The 24,942-nt window shown below is 41.9% G+C and overlaps 1 protein-coding gene across 2 annotated transcripts; it reads right to left on the bottom strand.

The window, feature by feature from the left end:
* Positions 1-104: 104 nt before the first annotated feature.
* LOC135236314 (large neutral amino acids transporter small subunit 4-like) lies at positions 105-23,055 on the bottom strand. 2 transcript variants are annotated; one of them, XM_064302589.1, is made up of 15 exons: positions 22,872-23,055; positions 18,263-18,500; positions 14,376-14,610; positions 13,903-13,958; positions 13,679-13,755; positions 10,993-11,085; positions 10,068-10,201; positions 9,440-9,642; positions 7,398-7,541; positions 7,115-7,132; positions 6,400-6,529; positions 6,169-6,301; positions 5,709-5,782; positions 4,973-5,096; positions 105-4,582 (listed from the first exon to the last, which is right to left on the bottom strand). In XM_064302589.1, the coding sequence occupies exons 2-15, from the start codon at positions 18,420-18,422 to the stop codon at positions 4,421-4,423; spliced, it is 1,743 nt and encodes a 580-aa protein (XP_064158659.1). In that variant the 5' UTR covers positions 18,423-18,500; positions 22,872-23,055; the 3' UTR covers positions 105-4,420. The 2 variants fall into 2 exon arrangements, with proteins under 2 accessions (XP_064158659.1, XP_064158660.1); XM_064302590.1 differs by lacking the exon at positions 7,115-7,132 and having other exon boundaries at positions 22,872-23,053.
* Between the last annotated feature and the right edge of the window lie 1,887 nt (positions 23,056-24,942).

Genomic DNA, 24,942 nt, shown 5'->3' with positions numbered 1-24,942 from the left:
GGTGAACTGTGGCAATTTTGAAGGAGCTTAGAACAGTGTGATGTTCCATTATTGAGACGGCATAATTTAAATGATCAGAAACATTTATGAGCAAGAATGCAAAGACATATCTAAATAAATTTATTGATACTGTATGACATGAATAACGCATTTGGCTTAAAAACACAAAGGTCTTGTATCCCCACTCTTGTGGCCAGATGGTGATGTCATATCAAACGTGACAGCTAACCTTTTCATACTTTTTCTAGTGTCACATGCTGAATGAATGAATCAAAAAACAAAATAAAAGTGTGACAGTGGGCATATATGTTTACAATAAAGCTAAACACATATTCATAAAAAATAATAGAAAAATCGCTACCTCAACATTACCACCATCACTGTCAGAGTATCATCAGATGGAAAACTGTCCAAAATTAAATTAAAAACAGAATATTTTCAAGTTTACATGATAACATTGGCTATACCCTCTCCCTGAGGCATTTGAGGGAGTACGTAGAGAGTAAACAGACATGCAGTGGCTTTCCATCCTCTTCTGCTCTGGTTATGATAGCTAATTGCCTGCTTGGATCCTTTGATCAACACATTATCAGAGTTTATCATATTATCAAAGCAGGCCAGAAAACTTTATATGATTTATAAGCAAAGGGTGTTGTTGAACAACACTGATCATGGCATGGAATAGTGAAGATACTGCTGGTCTGCCATTCAGAGTATGCTGACGCACATTTGTGGCTGAGAGGGACGGTTTTTGCGTGGCAATTAGTCTGGTGCTCTGCTCATGTGTGCTGTTAAACAACTCCCAGTGGCTCCGTTAGACATTACTGCTTGTTATCTTGGCTAATTGGCCAGCCTGCATTAGCTAAGTATAACTTGAAATGGCGTGGTGGCGTTCTGCAAATGAGTATAAACACAAACCAGCCTGTAGCAGGTTAAAAGAGGATGAAAACATCACACCATGAGTTCAGACAGATACCACTCAGATGAGCTCAAGTGACATTAATTGATTATTAATCTCTGGTAAAAATCTAATCTCAAAACTGAAAAAATGACATAAAACGTTATTTTGAAGTGTTAACTCCATTGCTAATCTAAAGGTTTCCCCACCAGAATTCAGGTGTACACATGTAAGGAAATATTAATAGGCTCACAGAACATAACATGAACATGGCTATATAAAATATAAACGTTGTACTTAAACTAAAGCAATATGATAGGCGAGGGTGTGCGATACTGCTTTTGTAGTTATATTGCCAGATATATGAAGCAGACAAATCTATGAACATAGTGATTCAAGTATTCATTGTAAAAGCATACAAGCATATGGCAGTTAATTTGATGGATTAAAAATGAGTTACTTTGTGTAACATTCAAAGGTGGGCATCAAGAAATTAATACTTCTCTGCTGAAGGAAATTCAGAGGATTTGAAGCTTTCAGATAAGTCTTACTTCCTCAGTACACAAAATCCCTTTATATTTGAAGTCAATATTCCACTTTAACAGGGTGAATCTAGACTGACATCACCAATGCAAAACAGTTGTAAACTACATGTAATGCAGAGCCTGAGCTGCCGGTTGTCCCTGGTGTAGTCTACCAACCTCCCTGGTACAGCATATACCAGCCATATCCCCACACCCTGGAACAGCATATACCAGCCATATCCCCACACCCTGGAACAGCATATACCAGCCATATCCCCACACCCTGGTACTGCATATACCAGCCTTATCATCCCCACACCATGGTACAGCATGAGATGCAGGCCACCCCTTCACCACAGTCTGGTACAGCACACACCAGCCACAAAAATAATTTTGTTTTGTCATTACTGTATCACTAGGCAAAACCACATTTTCCCACAAGATTACAGCGGGTCCCAACATGTCTGTGGCTGGTGACCGAGAAAGAATCTAATCTGTTCACCCAGACACAAGGGCTCATACAACCAGTTATTGCTCAGAACTTTAGGTCAGACTCAGAGTAACCCTCTGGGATTCTTCCTTTCATAACTCTGACATTAGATCCAATAAACATTTAAATGAATCATAATGCAAAGACATATGCATACATACTCAAATGTCATAATAAAATAAGGACAGTGTTTGTATTTTTTAAATGAATGCCTAACCAATGGCACTACATGCATCAACTTTAAAGGGTATGCTCTGGCGCTCCATGGTCTGGACGGTCTTTCCTGGTGAAGAGTTTGAGCACTGTGCATAAATGCCTGCACATGCTACACGGCCCCTATGTATCCAGGAACTGCTACACTGCTATCTCTCAGTCTAACCTCTCCTCCCTCCCCCCCACACACACACTCACACTCACACACACCTACACACGCACACACACACACTCACACACACACGCACACACACAAAGAGTATCCTCTCACAAGTTCCTCTCTCAGGCTATGTGAAGCCATGCTCTCATTGACAGAAATGTTCCAGCAGCCTATCAGCATAACTCAGCAAAAACATGGCAAATCAGTCAGTTTTACAAAGAGCTAGGCTAAATAAATCCGTCCATCAAAACATCACCTGCTCACTAACTAGCATGCTATCCAGCCATTCCATGCCATCACAAGCAGCTGCCATGGCTTTGGTTCAATGAGAGGAAGAGCAGGTAAAGAGCATGGGATTACATATTGGATATCCTATAGGATAACACATTACATGGCAAGCAATAGTAGCCCCAGTTCGGAGCGACAGGTAGACTGGGAGGGGGCACAGGCAGGATTAGGGCCACTGAACACTGACACCAATTTCATCACAAGGCCATTGCCCTTCCATTTGACATACGCATTTTAAAACTTTGCACATCTCCAAACTTACATATATTTGTCAGCTTTGTCAAGCAGAGAATTCACGTTGTCAAAACGCGAAACTGAAAAAGTAGCTGTTACTTTAATTTATTATTCAAAGTTAAGGAGGGCAAATGAATGGATTAATTTCAGGCCTTGAATATGGTGATGCAGTACACCAAAAGTCCTGCTGGTGCATCTGGTGAGACACTGTAGTTCTTTATGGGGGCATAGCCACTACCAGATCAGTCCATAGGCTGTGCAAGAGGTGGTGTCCTCCACCAAGTGAATGCCTGTCCCTGCTCTGGTAGCAAAGGCTGTTCAGCCCAGGTAGAATTTACCAATAAAATGAACTCTGTTCCAAATGTGTCACCAAGACTTTAAACACACAGGTCCACATCCTGTTGCTGTCCCTCATGAAAACATTGCAACGGAACGTGCAAGTCATTCCTTTCCTCCCAGTTAAAAAAATTACTGCTACTTGTGTTATCATTTAGCACCATTTTAGGGATAAAAATGTGAAACTTTGAAGCATAATTCAATACAGCTTCTACAGCTCTTCCAACAATCTGGCTATATAAGGTGAGAATAAATGCAAGTAAAAAAAAAACACTGTAATCAATATGAAAGAAAGGATTATAGATTCCACCACTCATGAACTCTTTGCTCTCAAATAAATGGGAGCAAACAATAAGTACCCCTACACTGGGGGTACAGGCCTTTCCTTTTGTAATAGTGATGAATACTGGTGTTAAAACTGAAAACGCTGGACGAGAAAGATAATAATATTATGCAAGTGGAGTCATAGTGTTTGTGTCTTCTCTTTTCCCAAGGTTAAAATCTTTGCCTGCCATTCATTTTGTTCTTATTGTGATTTTCAGGACATGAAGACACTCTAGTTCTCCTCAGTTCTCTGCTGAGATGCAAAATTGGGCATGAAATGGTAAACCAAGGAAAGAAAAACAGAGAGGAGTGTTTTGTCACATGACTGAGGGTGTACACCAGAGTTGGTTCTGGCATAAACACTCTATGCAGTTAGGGCCACAACTATTCCTGGGCCACATAATTCAAGTTTTTTTTTTTTTTTTTTTTGGGGGGGGGGGCTTGGCACAACAACACTTTGTTTAGGACACATTCTTGTTTAGTGCTGCAAAAACCCTAGGCCCAGGTCTGAGATACTCTCCCTCCCATACTCCCACTCCCTCTCTTCTGTTCTCTCTTTTTCTCCCTCCTTCCTTCAGTCCTTGCACGCAGTTCCGATGCTGCTGCCCTTCTCAGTGACAGGGGCAGCAGGTTCCCCAGTGCAAACGAAATGCCTCTATATGTGCGCTTCAAGGAAATGTGAATTTTTCCTTTTGAGTGGTGTGCATCCTTCACAGTGTGTATATACGTATGTGCCGTGGTGTTAGGGACTGTGAAAAGGTGTGTGCTTCCATCACCATCTGAGCCTTGCTCGGCGCACGTCTGTGAGAGGTGCAGGGGTTTGTGGGACGTGACACGTGTGTCTGTGCATTTTTTGGGAATGTCTGGTGGAACGAGCAGAGCACAAGTCCGGGGAGGAGCGATAATAAAGTCTTTGCCTCCCCTTGTGCGTTCCTCTCCCTCCGTCTTCCTCTCTACACGAAGGCCTCGCTCTTTCCGTTGCCGTTGACCTTGACGTAGTTCTTGGCGTCTTCCTCGCGCTCCCGTTTCTCACGGTGGAGACGGCGGCTGTAGCAGAGCAGGTAGAGCGGCAGGCAGAACCCCAGCATACTCAGCCCCAGGAGCCCCACGTTCACCTGCGCAGGACGGAGACACGGTCAAAACAGCCAATCAAAAATGGAATGGAGACACAGGAAGGTCAAACTAGCCAATCAAATCATCTCTAGAATGGAGACATGTTGTATAATAACCTTAATAGCAAAAGCATTCATTATGGCTTTATTAATGATGTTATTATTATTATTATTATTATTATTATAGAAGCTGACAAAATTAAATAATCACCTTTGACAGTTTTATGATTGTAAAATGTAAAAATAAATGATAGACACAACAGCAATGCATAGAGTTTCCAGAAGCACAGGTAAGAGGAAATAGTCAAATCCCGAAAAGGAGGTAAAACAGGACCGGAGATGTGCGCACTAAATGTTTAAAGATGTCTGTGTGGTGATCGTGGAGGTGCTTACCCAGAGAGGGTCTCTATTCAGAGGTCCCATCATGGCCATGAACAGAGGCTGCTGCAGGAGGGCGAACAGGGCACTGATGAGGGACTGCATCCCAGTCAGGCTGCCAAACTGAGAGGACGGGTATCTGGAGAAGAGGGGCGAATACGGGCGATCAGCGATTAACCAGAGAAACTTACACATGTAACATTCTTTAAATGGCAAATGGACACCAAGCTACACAAAGTGCTCACAAATTAATGCCTCTCATTCGCACACACATGCTCACACACCAGTGGCAAAAGGCTGCCTTACAAGGTGCCAACCAACTCATCGGGAGCAATTAAGGGTTAGGTGTCTTGAGCAAGGACACTTCAACACTTATTTTTTGCCCAGAGTGTCCAGGGATCAAACCAGCAACTCTCCAATTGCCAGGTGACCACTTTACAGCCTAGTGTTGCTGTAATACACAATCTATCAGTATGCAGTTGGAGATTTACTAATAAGATTCAGGTTAACTACCTCCCTCAAGCATAAAATGGCAGTGTGTATCAGACCAGCCATCTTTGAGTTACAAACCCAGTTCCCTAACGTTTATGCTATACTGCCACCCCAGGTAATGGTTAACTGTGCGTGTGCAGGTCACACTAGTGGCACCCTATTCTGCTGCACAAACGCATATTTTCTTAGTTTTTTTATTCATATTTCCCATTTCAGAATGAGCTCCTCTTTCCAGGCATTAATGACCGCTGACACTCACACAGCAGCATACAGCCCTCCACAGGCAGAGTGGATGAACCCTCTCACGATCGTGTGCAGGACAAAGGAAAAAATCTGGGATGGGAGAGAAACATAAACACATATAAATACAAAGTCTCATATCTTTATAAATTCACATGAAGTCACATGCAGTCTCCTGTCTGTGCTATAAGTCAATTACTGCCCAATGAACTGGAGAAATCTCAACTGAGTTGATCATTATGATCATAAAAGTAATTAACAAGGTTCTGCCACTAGGGGGCGAACTAGTACTGTGTAACCGAGGATTTGCAGTCCTACAACATAATAAGTGCACAGTATTGTGCTGCAGGGGTTTGATGTAGCAGTGGGTGTGCGGCTCAAATATTCCTCCGTAGTACGATGGATTGTGTGTAAGTGCAGAGCTGAGACCAGTCAGGGAGTATGGGCGTGGCCGGAGGGAGAGGTATAGAATGTTTTACCTGAAGGGGCAGGTTTGGCACCAGGCATGTGACCCCAAAGCCGACCAGCAGCAGGTTGGTGAACAGGAAGGCCCTTGTGGAGTTTGTGATCTTCTGAATCAGTCTGCTTCGCCGTTTTGGCTGTGCCTGGCTCCTGGTGGGATTGAAAACAGAAGGTGACAGGAAAAGATGAAGCAGAGGAAGACTGGGTCAGAGAGGACGGTGGAGTGCTTGTGCGTCAGAGACACTCACTTGGCTGTCTCCCCAGCAGACTCTCCATCCTCACAGTCCTTCAGTTTCCAGTCCATAATGTAGCCAATCACAGGGGCCGTCAGCAGGCAGAGGAGCTGCAGCACCCCAAAGATGGAGGTGTAGAGACTCACTGAGAGAGAAAGAGAGAGAGGAAGAGGGGTCACTCAATGGGGTAAATAAAAAGGTTAGTGAAATACAATTCTATTTTTGATCTTCGGTCTTTAAAATGCATTTTTCTTCTAGCCCAAAACAGTGTTAGTGTCTTCCAGAGTACATATGAGTCCAATAGGGGCCATAAGTGCTCTGTAAGTGTTGATTTAACACTGAACACTTTATTGTGAAGGGATGGAATGAGTAGACAGAATGAATGCATGGGATGAAAATGAAATCGGAGTATGAAAACATGTAAGGCTCACAATCATGTATACAGAATATAAGAATATAAGGATGAATAATAATGAGGTCAGACCATTCAGCCCATTTAAGCTTACTATTTCCTTACAAGCCAAGGAGTATACAGCACTATGTCGAACCTGGATTTGAACAACCTCAGTTTCTACATCTAGGACATGACTTGGCAAACTGTTTCACACAGTGACGGTGCGTATTTATATTTATACTCAGCACTTGCTTTATATGAATGAGCTGGAGTGTTAAACAGAGAGAAATGGCTGCTGGAGTTAGAATGCTGAACTGATCAAGCTTTCAGTCTTACCTTCTTTCATTCTCTCCACTGAAAAGCACCAAGAGGCCAGCATGTGTTATAGGACAGGAAAGCAGAGAGAGAGAAGGACAGAGAGGAAGAAGAGCAGATCCAGAGGGTTAAGGACCTACAGCTAGCACATAGCGTTGCCAGTCTCTGCACAAGGGTCATGCACAACGAACTCTACCAAACACCACCAAATATGACCAAACACCACCAAACACCATCCAAATACAAAGGCACACACACAGACATACTGACACACACACACACACACACACACACAAACACACACCTTTGTTCAGGTCTCCATCTGTCAGGGACTCCAAGATGCTGTTCATGGCTCCCATGTAGAAGATGAGGCGCAGCTGTGTGATGCACATGGTGATCAGACTCAGCAGGAATATGGGGCTGAAGATGCTCTGCATAAACGAGGGGGCTGATGGAGCGAGAGAGGGAGAGAGAGAGGGAGAGAGGCAGGGAGAGCGGTTATATAGCCTTGAGTTTATATCACATTTCTTTCACTTTACAGCCATGTTCAGCCTCAGGATTGGGCAGGCCCAGGTCTGAATCACTCTGAACAGCAGCTGAGCTGACATCATACCCTAATGATACAACTTTAATTAAGCAGCTAAGTAAACAGAGTCTGATTGCCATGGAGGGCAGAGGGAAGCTCTCTGGTGTCATATAATCTGTGCTCTCCTTATATGATCCACGCCACCTGCAGCATATCGGCCAGGGTGTGGGAGGGTTCAGTTGGTTATGAGTCTCTGTTTATCACTATCTGGCCACTCTCACTGATCGATCGGGCGGGCGCCCATGGGTTGCATGATAAGCTGTATATGAAAGATCTTCCTCTGACTCCAGTGTATACAAGCTTAACTGCAGTCTGCGCTGTGAAAAGAAACAGGCTGGCAACACCAAGTGTTTCGGAGAACCGCAGATGTCCCAAATTGGCAGGGGGCATGGTTCGTGCATGAAAGCAGCTGTGGTTGCAGATTATTTTCCCATTCTAAATTAGGGTGGGAATTCTAGATGTTCAACCCCACACTGGGAGCCATTTTGTTTTTAAAAGAACAAAAAGAAAAAAGATACATTGACTATGTATCGTGCATTTTGTATAAAGTTCAGTCAAAACGTCCAGCTGCACTACAGTTCTTTTTACAAGCACATTCTTCACTCAAGTTCAAGATTAAATACAGTATACAGCTGTTTGAATGGTACCATGTGATCTCACACTTTCTCTTTCCACACTCATACAGGAATAGTAAACTTGCTGTGTCAGTAACTTGCAGGACCATTATCCTGTTGCAGGACTCTAATGGGTCTGAGTGCCTCATCCTGGAATCTTGACCTCTAACCTGTCCCCGCTTACCCTAAAGCACCCCCTAAGGGGCCTGTTGGATGCCTGAAAAATCACACCCCTCAAAGAGCTAAACAAATCAGGCAGTGGCATACAGAGAGACAAGGTGGTAAGGTAAATCCACCTCCATCCCTCAGCATTCCAAAACTGTCAGCCCATTGTGGTAATCACCCCCTCCTACCCCCAGCTGTTACCTGGCCTCTGCCTCCCCCCTCCAGTGCTGGCCCCAGACCCAATGAAATATTTTAAGGTTTCTAAGAAGGCCGTCTGATTCAATTGCATGGTCTGATTGGTACAAAAGGCTCTCTCAGGAATCCCTGCTGGGATGCAGCCTGTCAGAGGGGAAGAGGGGACCCTCTCAAGACCCATTTCCTAATTGCACTCTACATATCTGGGTTAGTGCAGGCAAAGGGCAGAAGTGTACACATTGGCTTCAGCTTCGTGAAGTCTGGCTCCCTGGTGCCCTCACCCAAATAAGCAGTCAGAACCCAACATTAACACGCTATTACTGCTATCGCTAATGCTCCATATCCAGGGACTGCAGCCCCAGTCCTGGAGAGCTGCAGGGTTTGCAGGCTTTTGTATTCAACTCAAAATCAGCTGCCAGTTTAGACCGAAAAAACTAGTTGTGCCACATTAACTAGGATGAACTGCTTATTTGGTCAATGAGTGCCAAAGTAACAATGAAAACCAGTGGCTCTCCAGGACCAGGTTTGGGAAGCCCTGCCGACCCTGCCGTTCTCCAGGACCACAGCCAGGGACCCCAGGTGTATTTTACTGTACTGACTGTGTGCAAATGTAGCTGCTTCCTGTACCTTCTTTCAGCACGGCGACTGTGTAATGCATCTTTCATTCTACAGGCATATTACAATTAACAGAAAGAGAACATACATCATGGACCACGCCACGTAATTAAAGCCAGCACAGACCTTTAAAATTTAGACACAAAACATGGCTGTAGATTGTAGTCTTACATTGGTCCTGAGGCTGGCACTTGACCTCCAGGTCGACGGTAGAGAGGCAGAGCTTGTTGCCCTCCTGAGCAGCCAGCTCTTTGGGGTTGTGCTTGATGGAGTTTCCCACGCTCAGGCGGCGCCCCACGGTGGTCACCTGCCGGTAGAACTGCTTTCCTGTAATCTTGTGATCAAAGCCCAGCCAGCTGAACTTGACCTTCACTCTGACAAAGAAAAGCAATACAGACATTTACTGAGAGACTGACAGCAGCGCAGACATTTGTGAGAGAGAGCAACGGTGCTGCATCCCACCAACTGCACCCTCCAAACTGTTGTGAGTCACTGTGACTCAAGTATTGTGCTCACTGGCACAAAACCCACTGCCCACTGATACTTCGCTCACTGACAAACTGACACTTATCACATCTGCCCAAAGCACTTCCAGGCATTTAGTCCACACAGAACAGAAGCAGAAATATTCAGGAAATGCATCTACAGCTGCTTATGAATGTTATTGTGTGCATGTGTGTCCAAACGTCAGTTTGTAGGTAAATGATGAGCCTAGATGATGCTCTTGTCTCCTCATTACATCTCCTTACTGCACGTTCTTATTTGTCCTCGTGTTCTTGTTCTTGTGTGTCTCACTCACGTGTAGTCCATGTCCTCTGGTCCGGGAAAGGGTTCCAAAGGCCAGTTGCAGAAGCAGTTGATGAAAACGAGGCCGGCACAGCCAGCCCACACCATTAGGATGGTGATGAAAGTTATACCAAGATCATACACCACCTGAGGGAGGCGACACACACACTGTCAACCACCACGCCCATCACCAGCTCTCGATCTCAGCATAGATATCATTAAGCAGTCAATCCCAGCTAAACAGGAGAGAGAATCCAGGACCAGAGAAGTTCTTCTAGTTTATTATCCTAATGCTCATGTTTGTGTTATTTGTAAATGTATCACATGGCCAGACACTACAGACCCAAGGGAGTGTAAGTAAACAGTGTTTTACAGTTCTTTATTTTGGGATGTTAGGTTATGGCATGAAACCTCAGTGTGCTCTTATCCAGCTCAGTGCTTGAAAGATGACTGGTGGGTGTATCCACAGTGTTTTGCAGGCACATTAATGCATGTGTGGCAGAGGTGGAAAGTCCAGGGATTTGGAAGTAAAAGTCCTTCCATGTGTTTCTTCCACCTTTGATTTCACTAATTAGTTTTATTTCCTGGCTGAAGAACTGTGCCAATTAGCAAATCCAGATTTTTGGAAGAAAATACTGGGCAGGACGTTTACTTTCTGAACTTGGATTTCCCACCTCTGATGTTTGGAGGAGATGTCCTATATTTAACATGAGCACTGTTAATTAAATAAAAAACACTGGGCAGGTTATTGTATTTGTAGAGGTATCTGTTTTTATTCTAATATGTTCGATGTCCATTTCTCTTAAGCCAGGCACAGAACATTTGGAAACTGAAGTTCTCTAGTGAGACAGCACCAGACATGGTTTAATGGCCTGTACTGCATGTAATTACAGGAGGAACATGGGGCAGGACACAGAAGTGGTACGGCTGTTCCCTACCTTAATCCCTGGAAAGGTGACAGCGGAGGAGGCGTAGGAGCCAATCATGAGGGCGATGAAAGTCGATCTGAGGTCACCAAACATATTTGGCAGCTGGGGAAAAAAAACAGAAATTCTTTTCAGTAACAACACCTAACGTCTACAACAGAACCTGACTGCTGCACCAGGGACTAATGCTCTTCAGCAGGTGAACGCTGTTCCACCTTTCTTCACTTATCAGTTAAGGAGAGCACAGATGAGTGTGTGCTCTCCTCCTAAACACAGCACATGAAGCTACCACCTATTTTCACACCACGGCCCACAAGCTCAGCTTGCACAAACATGTCTATGTGCAGACTGCGTGACAGTTTGACCAGTGGGGGTCGCTGGTGAGCAATGAGATACAGTACAAATGATGTGTTTGCTGGCCACAGGCCGCACTGATGACACAGACTGTGAATTGATCTTGGTTTATCAATGGCATTTGCATCATGAGGATGAACACTGGCAGTAAAACTGCTTACTAATAGATAACATAGTGTCAGTGAAGTTATATAGATTTACCAAATGGAGTGTAAAGTCCAAGTTACCACATATCTGGCTAAACAGTGTCAATGAATTTCTCACTTGGTGTTTACTTGCTTTGAACTGGTGAATTGATTACCAGGCTATCCACAGTTACCCAGTTACTGTTTTTTGCTTCACACATGTCTATGATCATTCGTTTACTGTCCTACACCCCCAAGTGACTTATCTGTTTGTTCACTGTTTTTCTCAATGCTCTGGCCGAGGAATATTTGAAATACGTAAACCAATTCATTTTTGTTGAACTCAAGGGACTCTAAAGTCCCTTTTTCAATGTTTATGCTGATACTATAAGTCTCAATCTATTTGGTGCTGTGAAAGAAAGGTATTGCAAATATGAGGCAATTTACCATATAGTGCTTGTACCAATATTACTTATCTTGCTATCGAACTACACATTATAACAAGTAAGCCTAGTATTACCTTCCTCAATAAACATTACTAGCTGGGGAAGTAGCATACTCCTCTTTCTAACACTCTGTAAGGGGAGGTTCAATCTGCTAATCAATGTTGCCCAATTTAGCTGACTGGTGCCAGCCAGTGTATATTTTGTTGAATTAAAAGCTTACCAATTCTAGGGTAGCTATTTTTAATACATTGGAAATGCAATGGATTATCATTTTTACAAACTGAGTATCAAAGTATAATTGGGAAACTTTCATCTGACTTCAAAATATTAGAATTTTTACATTAGTACTGCTCCAATATAAATATCCATAGATAACCACAGTTCACACAACCTTAAACTGCACTCCAAAGACATTTAGCACCAGAAAACACACCCCAAACACATTTACCACTTTAAACTTCACTTCACAATATTTCCAGTGTTATTAGCCCAGTCCCTGCTTGATACAGAATTAGCTGCAGTATTGGGTTAGATAGACCCCCAGGGAGTATGCAGAATTAGAAGCCTGTCTTTCATCATCGCCATGGTAGTTTCCCTTCTTCTGTCCTCAGCCACACAGACATCACATGGCAGACCCAACTGCATGAGTCATTTATAGGGAGGAAGCTGCCACTACACACACACTCTGCTATCTGTTTACCATACAGTTCAGCCCTATCCTGATTCAGCTCTCTGCACTGCTCAACAGGCTCTGGTCCCTCTGTGGTGAAATGAGCTTCCCACTGCAGTCAGGACAACAGAAACAGCAGAAATCCTGCTGATCTTCCAACACAAACTGAAGACCAAGCTTTTCAGATTGCACCATAGCTCTGCTGAATCTGCTTAGCTACACTGCCTGACCAAAACTATCTGGTCTGGGGCTGTTTATCATGGTTTGGGCTTGCCCCATTAGTTCCAGTGAAGGCAAATCTTAATGCTACAGCATACAATCACATTCTAGACGATTCTTTTCTTCCCCAAAAGCTTGGGGAAAGCCCTTTCCTGTTTAAGCATGACAATTCCCCCCGGCACACAGTGAGATTCATAGAGAAATGGTTTTGTCGAGAAGGTTGAGGAAGGACTTGAATGAGCTCTGACCTCAACCCCATCCAACACCTTTGGGATCAATTGGAAGGCCAACTGCAAACCAGGCCTAATCGCCCAATCAGTGCCTGACCTCAGTAATTCTCTTCTGGCTGAATGGAAGCAAATCCTTGCAGCAATGCTCTAACATCTAGTATAAAGCCTTCCTAAAAGAGTGGAGGTTGTTAAAGCAGCAAAAGGTGGACCAACTCCATATTAATGCCCATAATTTTGAATGAGATGTTGGATGTCAGGTATCTACATGCTTTTGGCCATGTAGTGTATGTTCTTTCTATCCTTTGGAGATAATGACATCATAGTTACCATTGTGTAAAGAGCGGTTAGTTGTATAGCGGTATGTATTTTGTTTACAATGCTAATTGTTGGTTTGTTAAGTTAATTCTATGCTTACTGATTATGAATGGGCTTTCTTTCCTACCCGGTGATATCACACCTTTGTGTTCCTGAGACTAAAATGCTGGTGTTCTCCACATTTGTCAGTCACTCAGGATAAGAGCACCTGCTAAGTGACTGTAATGTAGTCTATAATTTTGCATATATACACAAACACATACACACACGCACACACTGCCAGTATGCACACAGTACACGCATACACACACACTCACATACACACACACACACACTTACCGTCAGAGATGTGAAGGTCATGCACATTCCTCCAAAACCATTCAGTGCAAGAGCAATGAAGATCAGGACTGACAGCTCTGTATGGGATGGGAAAACAGTTAGAAAACAGTAGGAAAGAAAGAAAGAAAGAAAGAATCATTCACAACGCAGAAATGCATACAGATACACAATACACAAAGCAGGTGAAAGGTGCTGCAGAGAGGGGGAAGGATAAGGATATGTACCATTGGGGTTACTGGATCCATAGGCAATCAGCAGGCAGGAGAGAGCAAAGCTTCCACTGAAATTAGACAAAATGGCATCTGTCAGTTTAAAACCTGTGTATAATTTCTGCACTCACAAAAACTGTTTTTCAAGCCACTGTGAGAACTGAAAAAGGAGTGAAAATCAACAGCTTTTATGTGACCTGAAGACTTTTCACAGTGTCAAGGCCTGTCATCACACACGGCTTTCAATGTGGTGCTGTGCCACACATGGCTTGCGTTAAGATAAATACTAAATACTGTTCATCACACTTATCCTTGGGCTATTCTTTCTCAAATTTGTCATGACAGGTTTGTAGCTTCAATAATTAGCTGATGTTTGCATTTTGAAATCAAATCTAAAACATAAATTGCTCCATATGTCAGTGTTATTTGAGTTTAACAGAACTCTTATTAAGTGAAAACATCTTCATAATTAACCGGGGCCTCCTCACCTGCCCAGCAGCCGGAGTTTGCGTGGCCCATATTTGTCCATGACAATGCCCAGGGGGAGAGTGATGGCACTCAACAGGAAGGACCCAACAGTGAAGGCCAGGTTCAGCATTTCATCCTGATCCTTGCAGATGAGCCAGCCGTTCATTCTCAGGTGCTCCTCCTCCTCCTGTGCTGAGTGGCCCTCCCCTTCTGCCATAGAGGCAGACTGGCTGTGGTTCAGCACTGACACATTCCCTGCAGGGACAGGACCAACAAGGGCCTCAGTCACTGAGACACTGACACAATTAAGGGTAGGTGTTTGAGTCTCACACTGAGTCACTGACACAATTCAGGGGAGGGGTTTGAGTCTCATACTGAGCCACTGACACAATTAAGGGGAGGTGTTTGAGTCTCACACTGAATCACTGACACAATTAAGGGGAGTGGTTTGAGTCTCACACTGAGATACTGACACCATAGTCATGCATATTTAACTAGACAGGAAGACACGCCTTCAGCTAACCTAAGCTTGTGAAGTCCCGCAAGTAAGCCTGTTCTGCGCGTGTTCAAGGTGAAACACTGGAGCTCCCATTAAACTGAATGGGGAATATCAGACTTTTGAAGGCAAAATAAAACTTCCCCGGTGGTACTCTGAAACTATTAACAATCCGTTACGTTTCATATGAAAAGCAGATTGTAGAAATAAATCAATTTTTAAAATTTTCAAGACCAAATCAGCCATTATTTCACGAACATTGGCACATAAAACTAAAAAAATTGACCGATGAAGTTTTCTTTGGTAGTTAAATCACCTTGGTTGTCTACATTGAATTCAATGGGCAGCAAGCTCTTTTGCCCTCAACAAGTGCAGTAGATCCAAGGCTTCACTACCTGGCCCTTCCTACCCTCTCCAGTTCCTATGTATGTTCTACGATTGACATAATTAAGGGAAGGGGTTATGTTCTCTGGAAATTAGTCACAAACAGCCCCAGTTATTGATAGTTAACCAGGCGCAAAAAAAAGGCTATTTAAGATTTATTTAAACATATTCTTTCTGGAGATTGCAATGTTCATTCCATTCTATCAATGGAAAACAAACATACATCACAACACATTTTCTGGAAAGCTCACTTCAAGCCAAGATGTGTTAGCTTACCTACCAACCGGCTGTAGAAAACATTTGACGGTTGACCCTATTTATAGCTATTTATTTTCCATTTTGAAACGTTGTCTACACCAGCCCCTGCCATATAATTTTTTGGATCAGCAATTTTCCTCCCAAAATATGGGTAGTTTATCCAGTTTAGAGGACATATCTGACCAGTCTGACAATAAGCTACATCATCAACATCCCCTGAATTTAGACGGAGAGTGGAGAGCAGAGAGGACTGCCATAACCAGTTTAATGCTGCTCAAGTTTGTGATGTACAGAGCAATAATGACATCATAAAATAAAATTAGCAATTGCTACCCTTATTCGTATTGACCGCTAAGAAAATTGTTTGATAATTAAATGAGGAAAATGACTTGAAACAGGTAGTCATGGGAACCCCTTTTAAAGGCAACGGCTGAGCTGAGTCAGAGGAAAATGAGGCACATGTGCGCAGCTCTACCGTCTGAAACATTTGGAATCTGACCTTCAAAACACTTGGAAGCCCTTTTTTGGGAAACATGCCAATCAGTTCGAAAATATTTGTCTTGCGTTAAACGAGGGCTCCCCCCCCCCCGCTCCTTCCTACGTGAGCCTTGAGTTTCTGGGTGAGAGGGTCACAGAGAAAGGTTAGATGAACAGCCTGTGACAGACACGCTGCATAAATAACCAGGGTCAGTGTCTGTACCCCCAGACCAGGGGATCACTCTAGAAGAACATAAACAACTCCTGGAAGGTCTTGTTTGCTTCTCTTCTCTTTCTGAGTGTCAGCAAAGTTCATAAATAACAAACTTTCAACATTGCGGCAGGGGTAGGGGTGGGTCCAAAGGGAGCTGAGAGACTGTGGTGTCTCCCTTTCCTAATATTCTAATCAAATATAACAGTCAATAGGCTCCAACTATTCTACCATGATGCATCGATAGCAAAGTTTCTACTTGCCAAGATCAAACAGACTATACCAGGGACTCAACAGGTCATTGGATCATCAAACCGTCAGCTGTGAGCATCATTCATTCGACAATCCTGCCACCAACACATTTCTCTATTTCATGTCTGATTAGAACAGTCATGCAATCCATTGCCTCTCAGTTTAATTTATGAGGTGAGCTAAACAATTAAAGATACATCCAATTGAAAATATTATGGAAAAGGACTATGAATGCTTTCCAAAAGCAACGCTTAAATATAAACATAGACTATTCAAAGAATTCATAAAAATATGATTTATATGAAAAATTCAGATAAATTAAAAATATGCAACTGTGCTTTCTTGCCATCGAAACACTGTTTAATACATGACCTGTAATTGCAGTCACATGATTTTCACTGAATGAGGGTATGATTCTCACAGCAGTTAAAACATTAGAAGAACGCCACACCTGGTTTAAATCTGTGTTCTGCTTGTGTCTGAGGCACATGACCATGTTTTCTCTCGCCTGCACATAAATTTGGCTTGATTAGTTTGGTATGCAGAGGTTCTTGACTACCAGGGTTGCCAGTTCAGGGTATATATCTGAAATTGTTTTTAGAAGCTCAGGGTAAAGTTTAGTGTAAAAGGTTTTCAGGGTAATTTTGTTTACCTATGGCCCTAAAACTCTAACTAAGTCCCTGCCTCTCTCAGAAAGAAGTGCACAGTGAAACGTAACTCCTGACCACAGCAATGGAGGCCGTCTTTGGTTTAACTTCCTTGAATCTAAAATGTGTGTTTGCTTAGTAGCGCTTCCAGGGGAGTCCTGCTCTGACAAAGGAGCAAAAAGCACCAGCTTGATTGCTACTGTAAAAAACATTTGTGTCCTCAAATTTCTCCTTTTTACAAGTGATATTTTATGTATACTTACAGGCTGTTGAATTGCTATCACCATATTACATATATTTTGGTATATTTCGCTTATTAGTTTTCAGTGTGTTAAAAAGCTTTTAAACACAGCTAAGGTGGTGGCCATGCAATTATTATTAATGTCCGAATTGGCTACTTAAAGGGTCATAACGGAGTCCATTTACGTGAAATATTCCCATAGGAAATGTATGGCCTCAATTAATTAATTTAAATGGAAATGTTGCAATTTTATTCATAATAATTTTAAAAGTATAATTAGCTTAATAAAGCCATTGAATAATATATTATATCTGTGGATATAACAGAATCATACTGTGCATGTTTCATATACAAACAAACAACATATTAAAAAGAAATCAAAGGACAAATGTATATTCATTTGTAGACATGAGGAAGTAGGTTACTTGGTAGTTCTTCTTGTGCTTTTTAACCCCTACAAACAATAATTTGCTACATAACAAATGTATACATTTCAGCAACTGTTGCTGTGCACATGAGAGAGTGATGTCCTAGCTGGTTTATTTTTATTTCTATAACCTTTCCACACTACTGTATAAGTGCACATGTACAAGTGTAACATGTCACGTTACATTACACCTATGCTTGTTTACACTTACAATCCATGTTGCTTACCAGACTCAGTGCATGGGTAGAGTTCTATGTTCTGTGCTTACCATACTCGATGCACAGTAAGAGCTCTGTGCACTGTGCTTAGTGGACCTGATGCATAGGTAGAGCTCTGTGCACCGTGCTTAGTGGACCTGATGCACAGGTAGAGCTCTGTGCTCGGTGCTTGCAGGACTCAAAGCCCAGGTAGAGCTCTGTGCTCTGTGCTTACCATACTCGATGCACAGTAAGAGCTCTGTGCTCTGTGCTTGAAGGACTCAAAGCCCTGGTAGAGCTCTGTGCTCTGTGCTTACCAGACTCAACGCAGAGGTAGGAGTAGAATCCCTCTGACTTCAGCATGATGAGCAAGGAGCCCCATCCCAGCAGCACGGCGGAAAACAGCAGGTTCTCAATCACCGCAGTCACCGCCATCCACCAGCGGCGGGAGAAGGAGGTGGCCAGGGAGGGAGCCATGGTGTGGGTTCAAGTGAGAAAAATAGGGGTGCGTTCGGAGGCTGGTGCCCCACAAGGCTCCAGGGAAAGTCCCAGTAACTGTGGATAAAAAAGAAGCACAGGTCTGATTTGGAAATTTGTTCATAAATGAACTACACATTTTATGTATCTCTGTTCTGCTGTTAGCAGAGAGCTAATCTTTTAAAAATCTTTTGTAAAATAGTATTGTCCAATATAACCAGCCTGCCACATTCTGGATTCATTCACACAGCTCTTTAGGCTTGTCAATGACTGTTGCTAAATGTACTCTGTATTGTTCCATCTCTGTGTGTATGCAAGTGTGTGTACGTGTGTACATTTAGCTTTATCTTGCTGCTCAAGATACTCTTCCGCCAAGTCTTCCGTCCTCAGCCATTATTATCCAATAGGACTCTGAGTATATGCAAACATTGGTTATTTGAATTTTGATTATGGTATATTGGTATGTAGAGTCTATATTAATTGATTGTAACAATTTATGCTCTTTCATTCTGGGTATTGTAGTGAATTTTTATGGTTAAAGTCAAATAGTGAAGATATGATATACATTATTTACAGTGAAACACCATAATACATTTAGAGTCTGTTAGATATGTATTCTTAATATACTGTTACCATTATTTAAAAGGTAAAGTTCTGGCACCCCAGTTGCCAATATTTTACTGTGAAATCGACTTTAAAAATTTTTTTTTTACAGTGTACCCATTTACCCTTGCAAAATTAGACCCCGGAATCCAAAGATATGGCCAATATTTTTTTTAATCCTCTAGGAGGTAGCAGCAAATGTAGAGACCACTGTAACTGAAGCTAAAAGACTATATGTATCTGAGGATTAGCACAGGTTTTCTCACATGACCAAAACAAGTAAAACCCTGGTTGCAACTGGTTTCAAAAATGTAGATAGAGATTGAACAACAGCTGATCTTGTGCTAAACCTCAACAAACAAGTGCCAGACAGCTGGTTTCATTTCCTTTCTCTGACTCAGTCATTAGCCCAACTGTGATGAAGAATACTGAGTCAATTTCAGTCAGTAGTTAAAGGCATTATATGCAGGATTTTTAATTTGAAAATATTATAAAATAATCATGCTAACGCATATCTATGATGTACTGACCATCTCTCAAAGTATGTATGCACTTTTGCCAAATTCTTGCACCTTTTCCTGTATTTGTTATTCTAAATGAAAATGCGTTAGGGATGTTTCTGGCTGTGATGCTCTTTTCTGTGTTGGGGTGGGTGTGGCTAAAGAGCCTGTGGTTTCAGATCAGATTTTAGTGGAGTGTTTGTTGCTAGCTAGCTGCTGTAATGGCCCAGGTACAGCAAAGCAAAAAGACAAGCCGACTCAAGACTCAAGAACTAGAGTTAATCTTGGATTAAATGGAGTTGGCTTCCTTTCTGTTGGACCCGTAAGTAATGTTACCAGTTATCCAGCTAGGGTCACCAGACATCCAGGTTTTGACCGGAATGCCCAGTTTTCAAATTATTAGTGTATGTCCGCTTTGTGGTCCTGATTGAACAATTTAATGTCTGGTCTGAGTAACTGATGGGAGAAATTCACTGGTAGTTTCCTATGAATTTGTGTGTCTGTGACTTGGTTGGGTAATCAGGGGCAAATGGTTGGAGTTGAAGACAGAGGAGGAGACTTCTTTGATTGTAAACACATGACCACAGCCAAGCTAAAAGAAATCCTGCATAATATGCCTTTAAAGTATTCAGAAGTCTTCTGCCCCTAGAGCCTGGTGGTAGTAAAATCTCTGCATAGGAAGCCATTATAATTTAGCAAATTTTGTAAGAAAAATAAACATCTTTCAGATGACATTTCAGTATTAATTTTACAATTATGTTTGTAAGGAAACTCTGCTGCAATTCTTTAATGCACTGAAATATATATTTGCTCAGGTGTGCTATAGTCACTATATAAAGCTGTTCTGGTATCAGCCCTTTCTGCTGGTTGAACTTTCAGCCTGAAATGCAGCAATCACATACCTGCAGAATTCCTGATTTGGCAGGGAAATGCTTTGCACTTGACAGATACAAAAACAATAGGGGTAGAGTCCTGTTAGATAATACACAGTTGGCCAAGGAGGGAAGATTTTACTTGGGGAGGGCTTCCCTGTGCACATCTGACCTGCCTTTCAGCAGTGCAGCCCTCTGGCACAGGACTTGCAGCTGCAGTGGATGCCAGGTGAAAGAAGATGTGGCACAGTGGGAAGGAACAGGTAAACAAAGGCGAGTTGATTCCGTGTAAACACTGCCGTGTACTTGAGCAAGGTACTTAACCTGCATTGCTCAGTATTATCCAGCTGTATAAATGGATCCATGTAAAGTGCTATGTAAGTTGTAAGCCTCTGATAGACGTTGTAAATGCCTGTAATGTAATGTAATGTAACACCATCCCAAACTGTCAGAAGACATTTTGAGGACAGGCGATAAGATAGCTTGCAGTACACTTCTTGTATTTAAACTTTTCTGGGTCAAAACAATGTGACACAGCAGGATTTTTTTTTAAATTATCTTTGATTAAACTAATCTAAATATGTTTTTTAGTTGTTAAAATGTGGAGGGACATAAGACTATACTCCATACGTGGTTATTTTATTATTGCACACTATATTACAAAACACATTACAAGACGAAACTTCAATTTGTTACATTTGTTTAATGCTATCAATATTACCTCCCAGTATTATTATTTTTTTGTTGTTGTTGTTGTTTTACTGCTGCCGATCTTTATTTATTATTTATCATGAGGAAAATTTCCTCACCTCCACTGCTAAAAAGTACCCACGCGCATGTCCGTCACAAACTCCACCCATTCTTCTGCCACAGCTCCACCCCGTATGCACGGATTGGAAGTGATTGTTACAAAGGAAAAAACTTCACAGAGCAGCTGCACGTGAGGCTGGGATCCAGCCGGTTCGAACCGGTGTGGCGCGAGAAATCTGCAATAACAATTTTATCTGGTTCCTTTTTTCCCCCCCCTTTTTTTATCTGTGTGCACAAGGATGGGCATCCTTCCTCATTCTTAGTGTGCTTCATTAGCTCGGAATATGCAATATTTTTAATGTTTATCGAGTAGATCTAGAGTACCGAAATATAAGATTCTGTCTTATTTTGGCGTTCGTACACAAATAAAAGATAAAATAAAAGGGGATGATTATTGCTGTGCCTGTCACGGTTAAGGATGTGACTGCATTGCCTGTGCCATTTCCTGTCATTGCAAAACAACATCTTTCTCTTGTATATTGGCATACAGAATAATATCTGTTTGAATACTGTTATTCAGACAATGTCCTCCTTAACACGAGTGCTCTGCTACGATTAACACTGTGCTCTCTGTTAAAGGGTTGAATCAACTCTCAAACAATAACAGACTTCTGTATCTGCGGGAAATGAACGGCTCCCTAAACTGGTCTGAACTGGACTGAAACCACCAGCCCCTACAGTGCGCCTCCGTCTGTCGGCAGCCCCCCACCCACTCACCCCCTACTGCACACTCACGAAGCTCATCTGACCAGCAGCTCAACATGCTCATGTTACATGTGTACTGTTCTTGTAGCCATAGCCTAATTTAGATTTAAAAGATAATTTACGGCTGACAATGGTAGGCAACGACACAAACACCCAGCGCTCGATGTGCGCATCCTGTTTTTCTACTTCCGCTGTCTTTTTAATGCAGCCACTCGAACACCCATTGGGTCTCATCAATAACAAACAACGGGTTTTTTTCGCTACATAATCCGAGATAAAAGAACAGCACCGCAATTTCAGTAGCAACGCACAGCTGTTATCCCCTGTGTTGTATCCATACACTATATAACATTATCTGTGTATTACAGGCCGTTTTACTCCCCTTTAATATCACTATAGGTTATACTTGGTGGTTTGATCGGCTGGCATCACATTGTAAAGCGGTTATAACTTTCGATCCGTAGCCGTAGCAAATAATAGTTTAACGGGGCTTTAATCTGAGCATTTTTAAGAGAAACATACACGACAGGGCTCTTCTCATTCAGCTAATGGTTAACTAAACGAAAGAACGCTTCATACAGCAACTCAGATTCAGATTTTACTGCAATGCAGTTTGAGAATACGGATTACATGGAAACACAGGGATTTTTTTTTTCTTAACCCATTGCGATTGTCATTGTCACACAATAAAAAGGATCGGAACTGGAAATACATAAGACTGTACTAGTAGCTGACTTGTTTTCTTATGATGTTCAAATTGTGCACCCGAAAGAGTACTGGATGTAGGCTACTAACGAATGTTGTTCCACTGACACCAACCACTCTGGTATGTATATTCCGATACATCTGCAGTGCACCGGCGGTTCGATCTGCGCTATCCATGCAAAGTATTAAAGTCATGTTGACCAAAACTCCCTCTCAAGCATCCCTTTTGTGACATAGCGTATGACATGTCATACCTGAATGGCACCGAAATCCTACGCAGAATCAAATGCCTCCTCTCCTTCTGACATGCTCTTTGTTCACAAATTATTTTTCCTTGAGAAAAAGTATTTAAGTAAAAAAAAATTCAGAATACTACACCCAGTGTCACTGGCTCTTATACACCAGTATTTCTCTCCGGACCCTCTTTATATATTTGCAGAGCGTTCGACAAACAACCAAGTGACGCCATTGGCTATCTGCAGCTAGAAACAGACTGGAACCAATCAGACACAAGATTGACTGGTTAAATAAATAATTATAGCAAGGGCAGTTTTTAGGATGTTGTACACAATAGACGAAAACAAGTCTTAGAATTACGCGGGTACCCGGCGTCATCGGGGGTTGTTTACGAACACTTACAACGCTGAACACGGAAAAGAATAACTGTAAATGAAGTCCTGCTACGCTGTTTGTATAAACATGTGAATGTACAACTAGAGTAAATGCAATATTTCATATCGACCGGTGCACTGTCATACTTCTAATCTTTGGAAACTTTTATCAGTGAGTGTTGGTACTGTATGGATTTGTAACTCTATTTTTTTTTTCGCGTGTACATTTCAGTCGTACTTAAATGAATCAGAAAACATGCTATGGTTATTTCTTTACCTATCAGATTTCTAGACATCCCTGAATAAAAAAACGTAACACTTAAATAGTAAGAGCTTAACATTTCTCTAAATAAGTAGGCTAATTTAAAGTTTACCAACTACCTATATCTGAGGGGGGAAAGAGGCAAAAGGGAGCGCTGCCGAGATGAAACGTATACATTCGATAAGGAAGGTGCTCATTGAAAGCGGTCTATTCAAATAACTGATAACAGGAAAAATCAAGGCACCCTTCTCTACTATTAGAAATGTGTTCATTGTTACGGAATGTTCTCAAAATAAGTTATTTTAGACGCATGCTATAACTATGAGTTTCGACTTACTAGCCTTTGTCAGGGTATGTGGGGTGCCCTGACGAAGCCTAGTGAATCGGAACGTGCAGGTATAACATGCTTTTAACTGCCTTTGTGGACATGCTGTAACAATAATGTATTTTTTAATAGTTATAAAGAAGTGTTCCTGTTATACTTTCGATTTCTATTTATTATTAACAACAGCAGCAACAACAACAGTAACAGTAATAATAATAATAATAATATAGTTAATTCCCTGGAATGTCGATGAATAGGGGTATGTTTTGAAGAAAGAGCAGGCTAATAGGCTAAACTTTGCAGCCGCAGAAAAGCCTACATCAGCGCAGAATTTGTGGATGCTTTCTTGTCAGGTGCAATTACAAGGACCATTTCAGCCACATTATGATGTTTAGCACAGAACAATCTTAGATTCCTTTTGCATTTTGGATAATTAACCCCACTACAATGAATACTTTCTTTTGTTTTGGCTGGTAAAGCCAGTGTTAATCCATAGATGTACACCGTGTTATGTTTTATTTTCAATCGCAATAGACTCTTCTACCTACATTTCTTGATGCCCCCTACAGGAAACTAACATATCACAGGTCATTTGCAAATACCTGATTGGTGCGGTAAGGCAAACTATTTTAAATTCTAATTTTAAAAAATTCTATTTATCTTTCATTTAATATATAGGCCGACTGAAAAGTTAATTCTCTTTCGCAGTGATGACCTGGGGAATCAAAGTGGGTAGGAACACTAGGGTTTGTGCCGTTAATCGGGTACTATAAGAAGTGAAGCATAATTCTTCTCTACCGAAAGTTTTTTTTTTTTTAAACCACAGACAGCCTTATACCTTCTTTATTTGTATTGTTAGAGAACTAAACTTAAGTAGGATCAGCTTTAATGAAGTACAGTGGTATAGGCTAATGTATAAGCACACCCTCACTTGCATGTTGAGTGGCAGTGTCTAGGCTTCCAGACCCCTCTAGGATGGCCATGCCAAAGTGATTTTCTCATTCCTGTAATTAACCATTTTTGTTTTTACTTCAGAAGGTTAAAGTTGAAAAGCAAGATATTTTCTTAGTTTTCATCAAAAGCTTGCATTCCCTGTGTGTGAAGCACATTGAGATCACAAGATGAAA

This window comes from Anguilla rostrata, chromosome 12 (genome assembly GCF_018555375.3).
Source record: "Anguilla rostrata isolate EN2019 chromosome 12, ASM1855537v3, whole genome shotgun sequence".
Classification (NCBI taxonomy): domain Eukaryota; kingdom Metazoa; phylum Chordata; class Actinopteri; order Anguilliformes; family Anguillidae; genus Anguilla; species Anguilla rostrata.
Note: the sequence above shows the minus strand (reverse complement) of the source record. Positions and strands in the feature narration are given on the sequence as shown.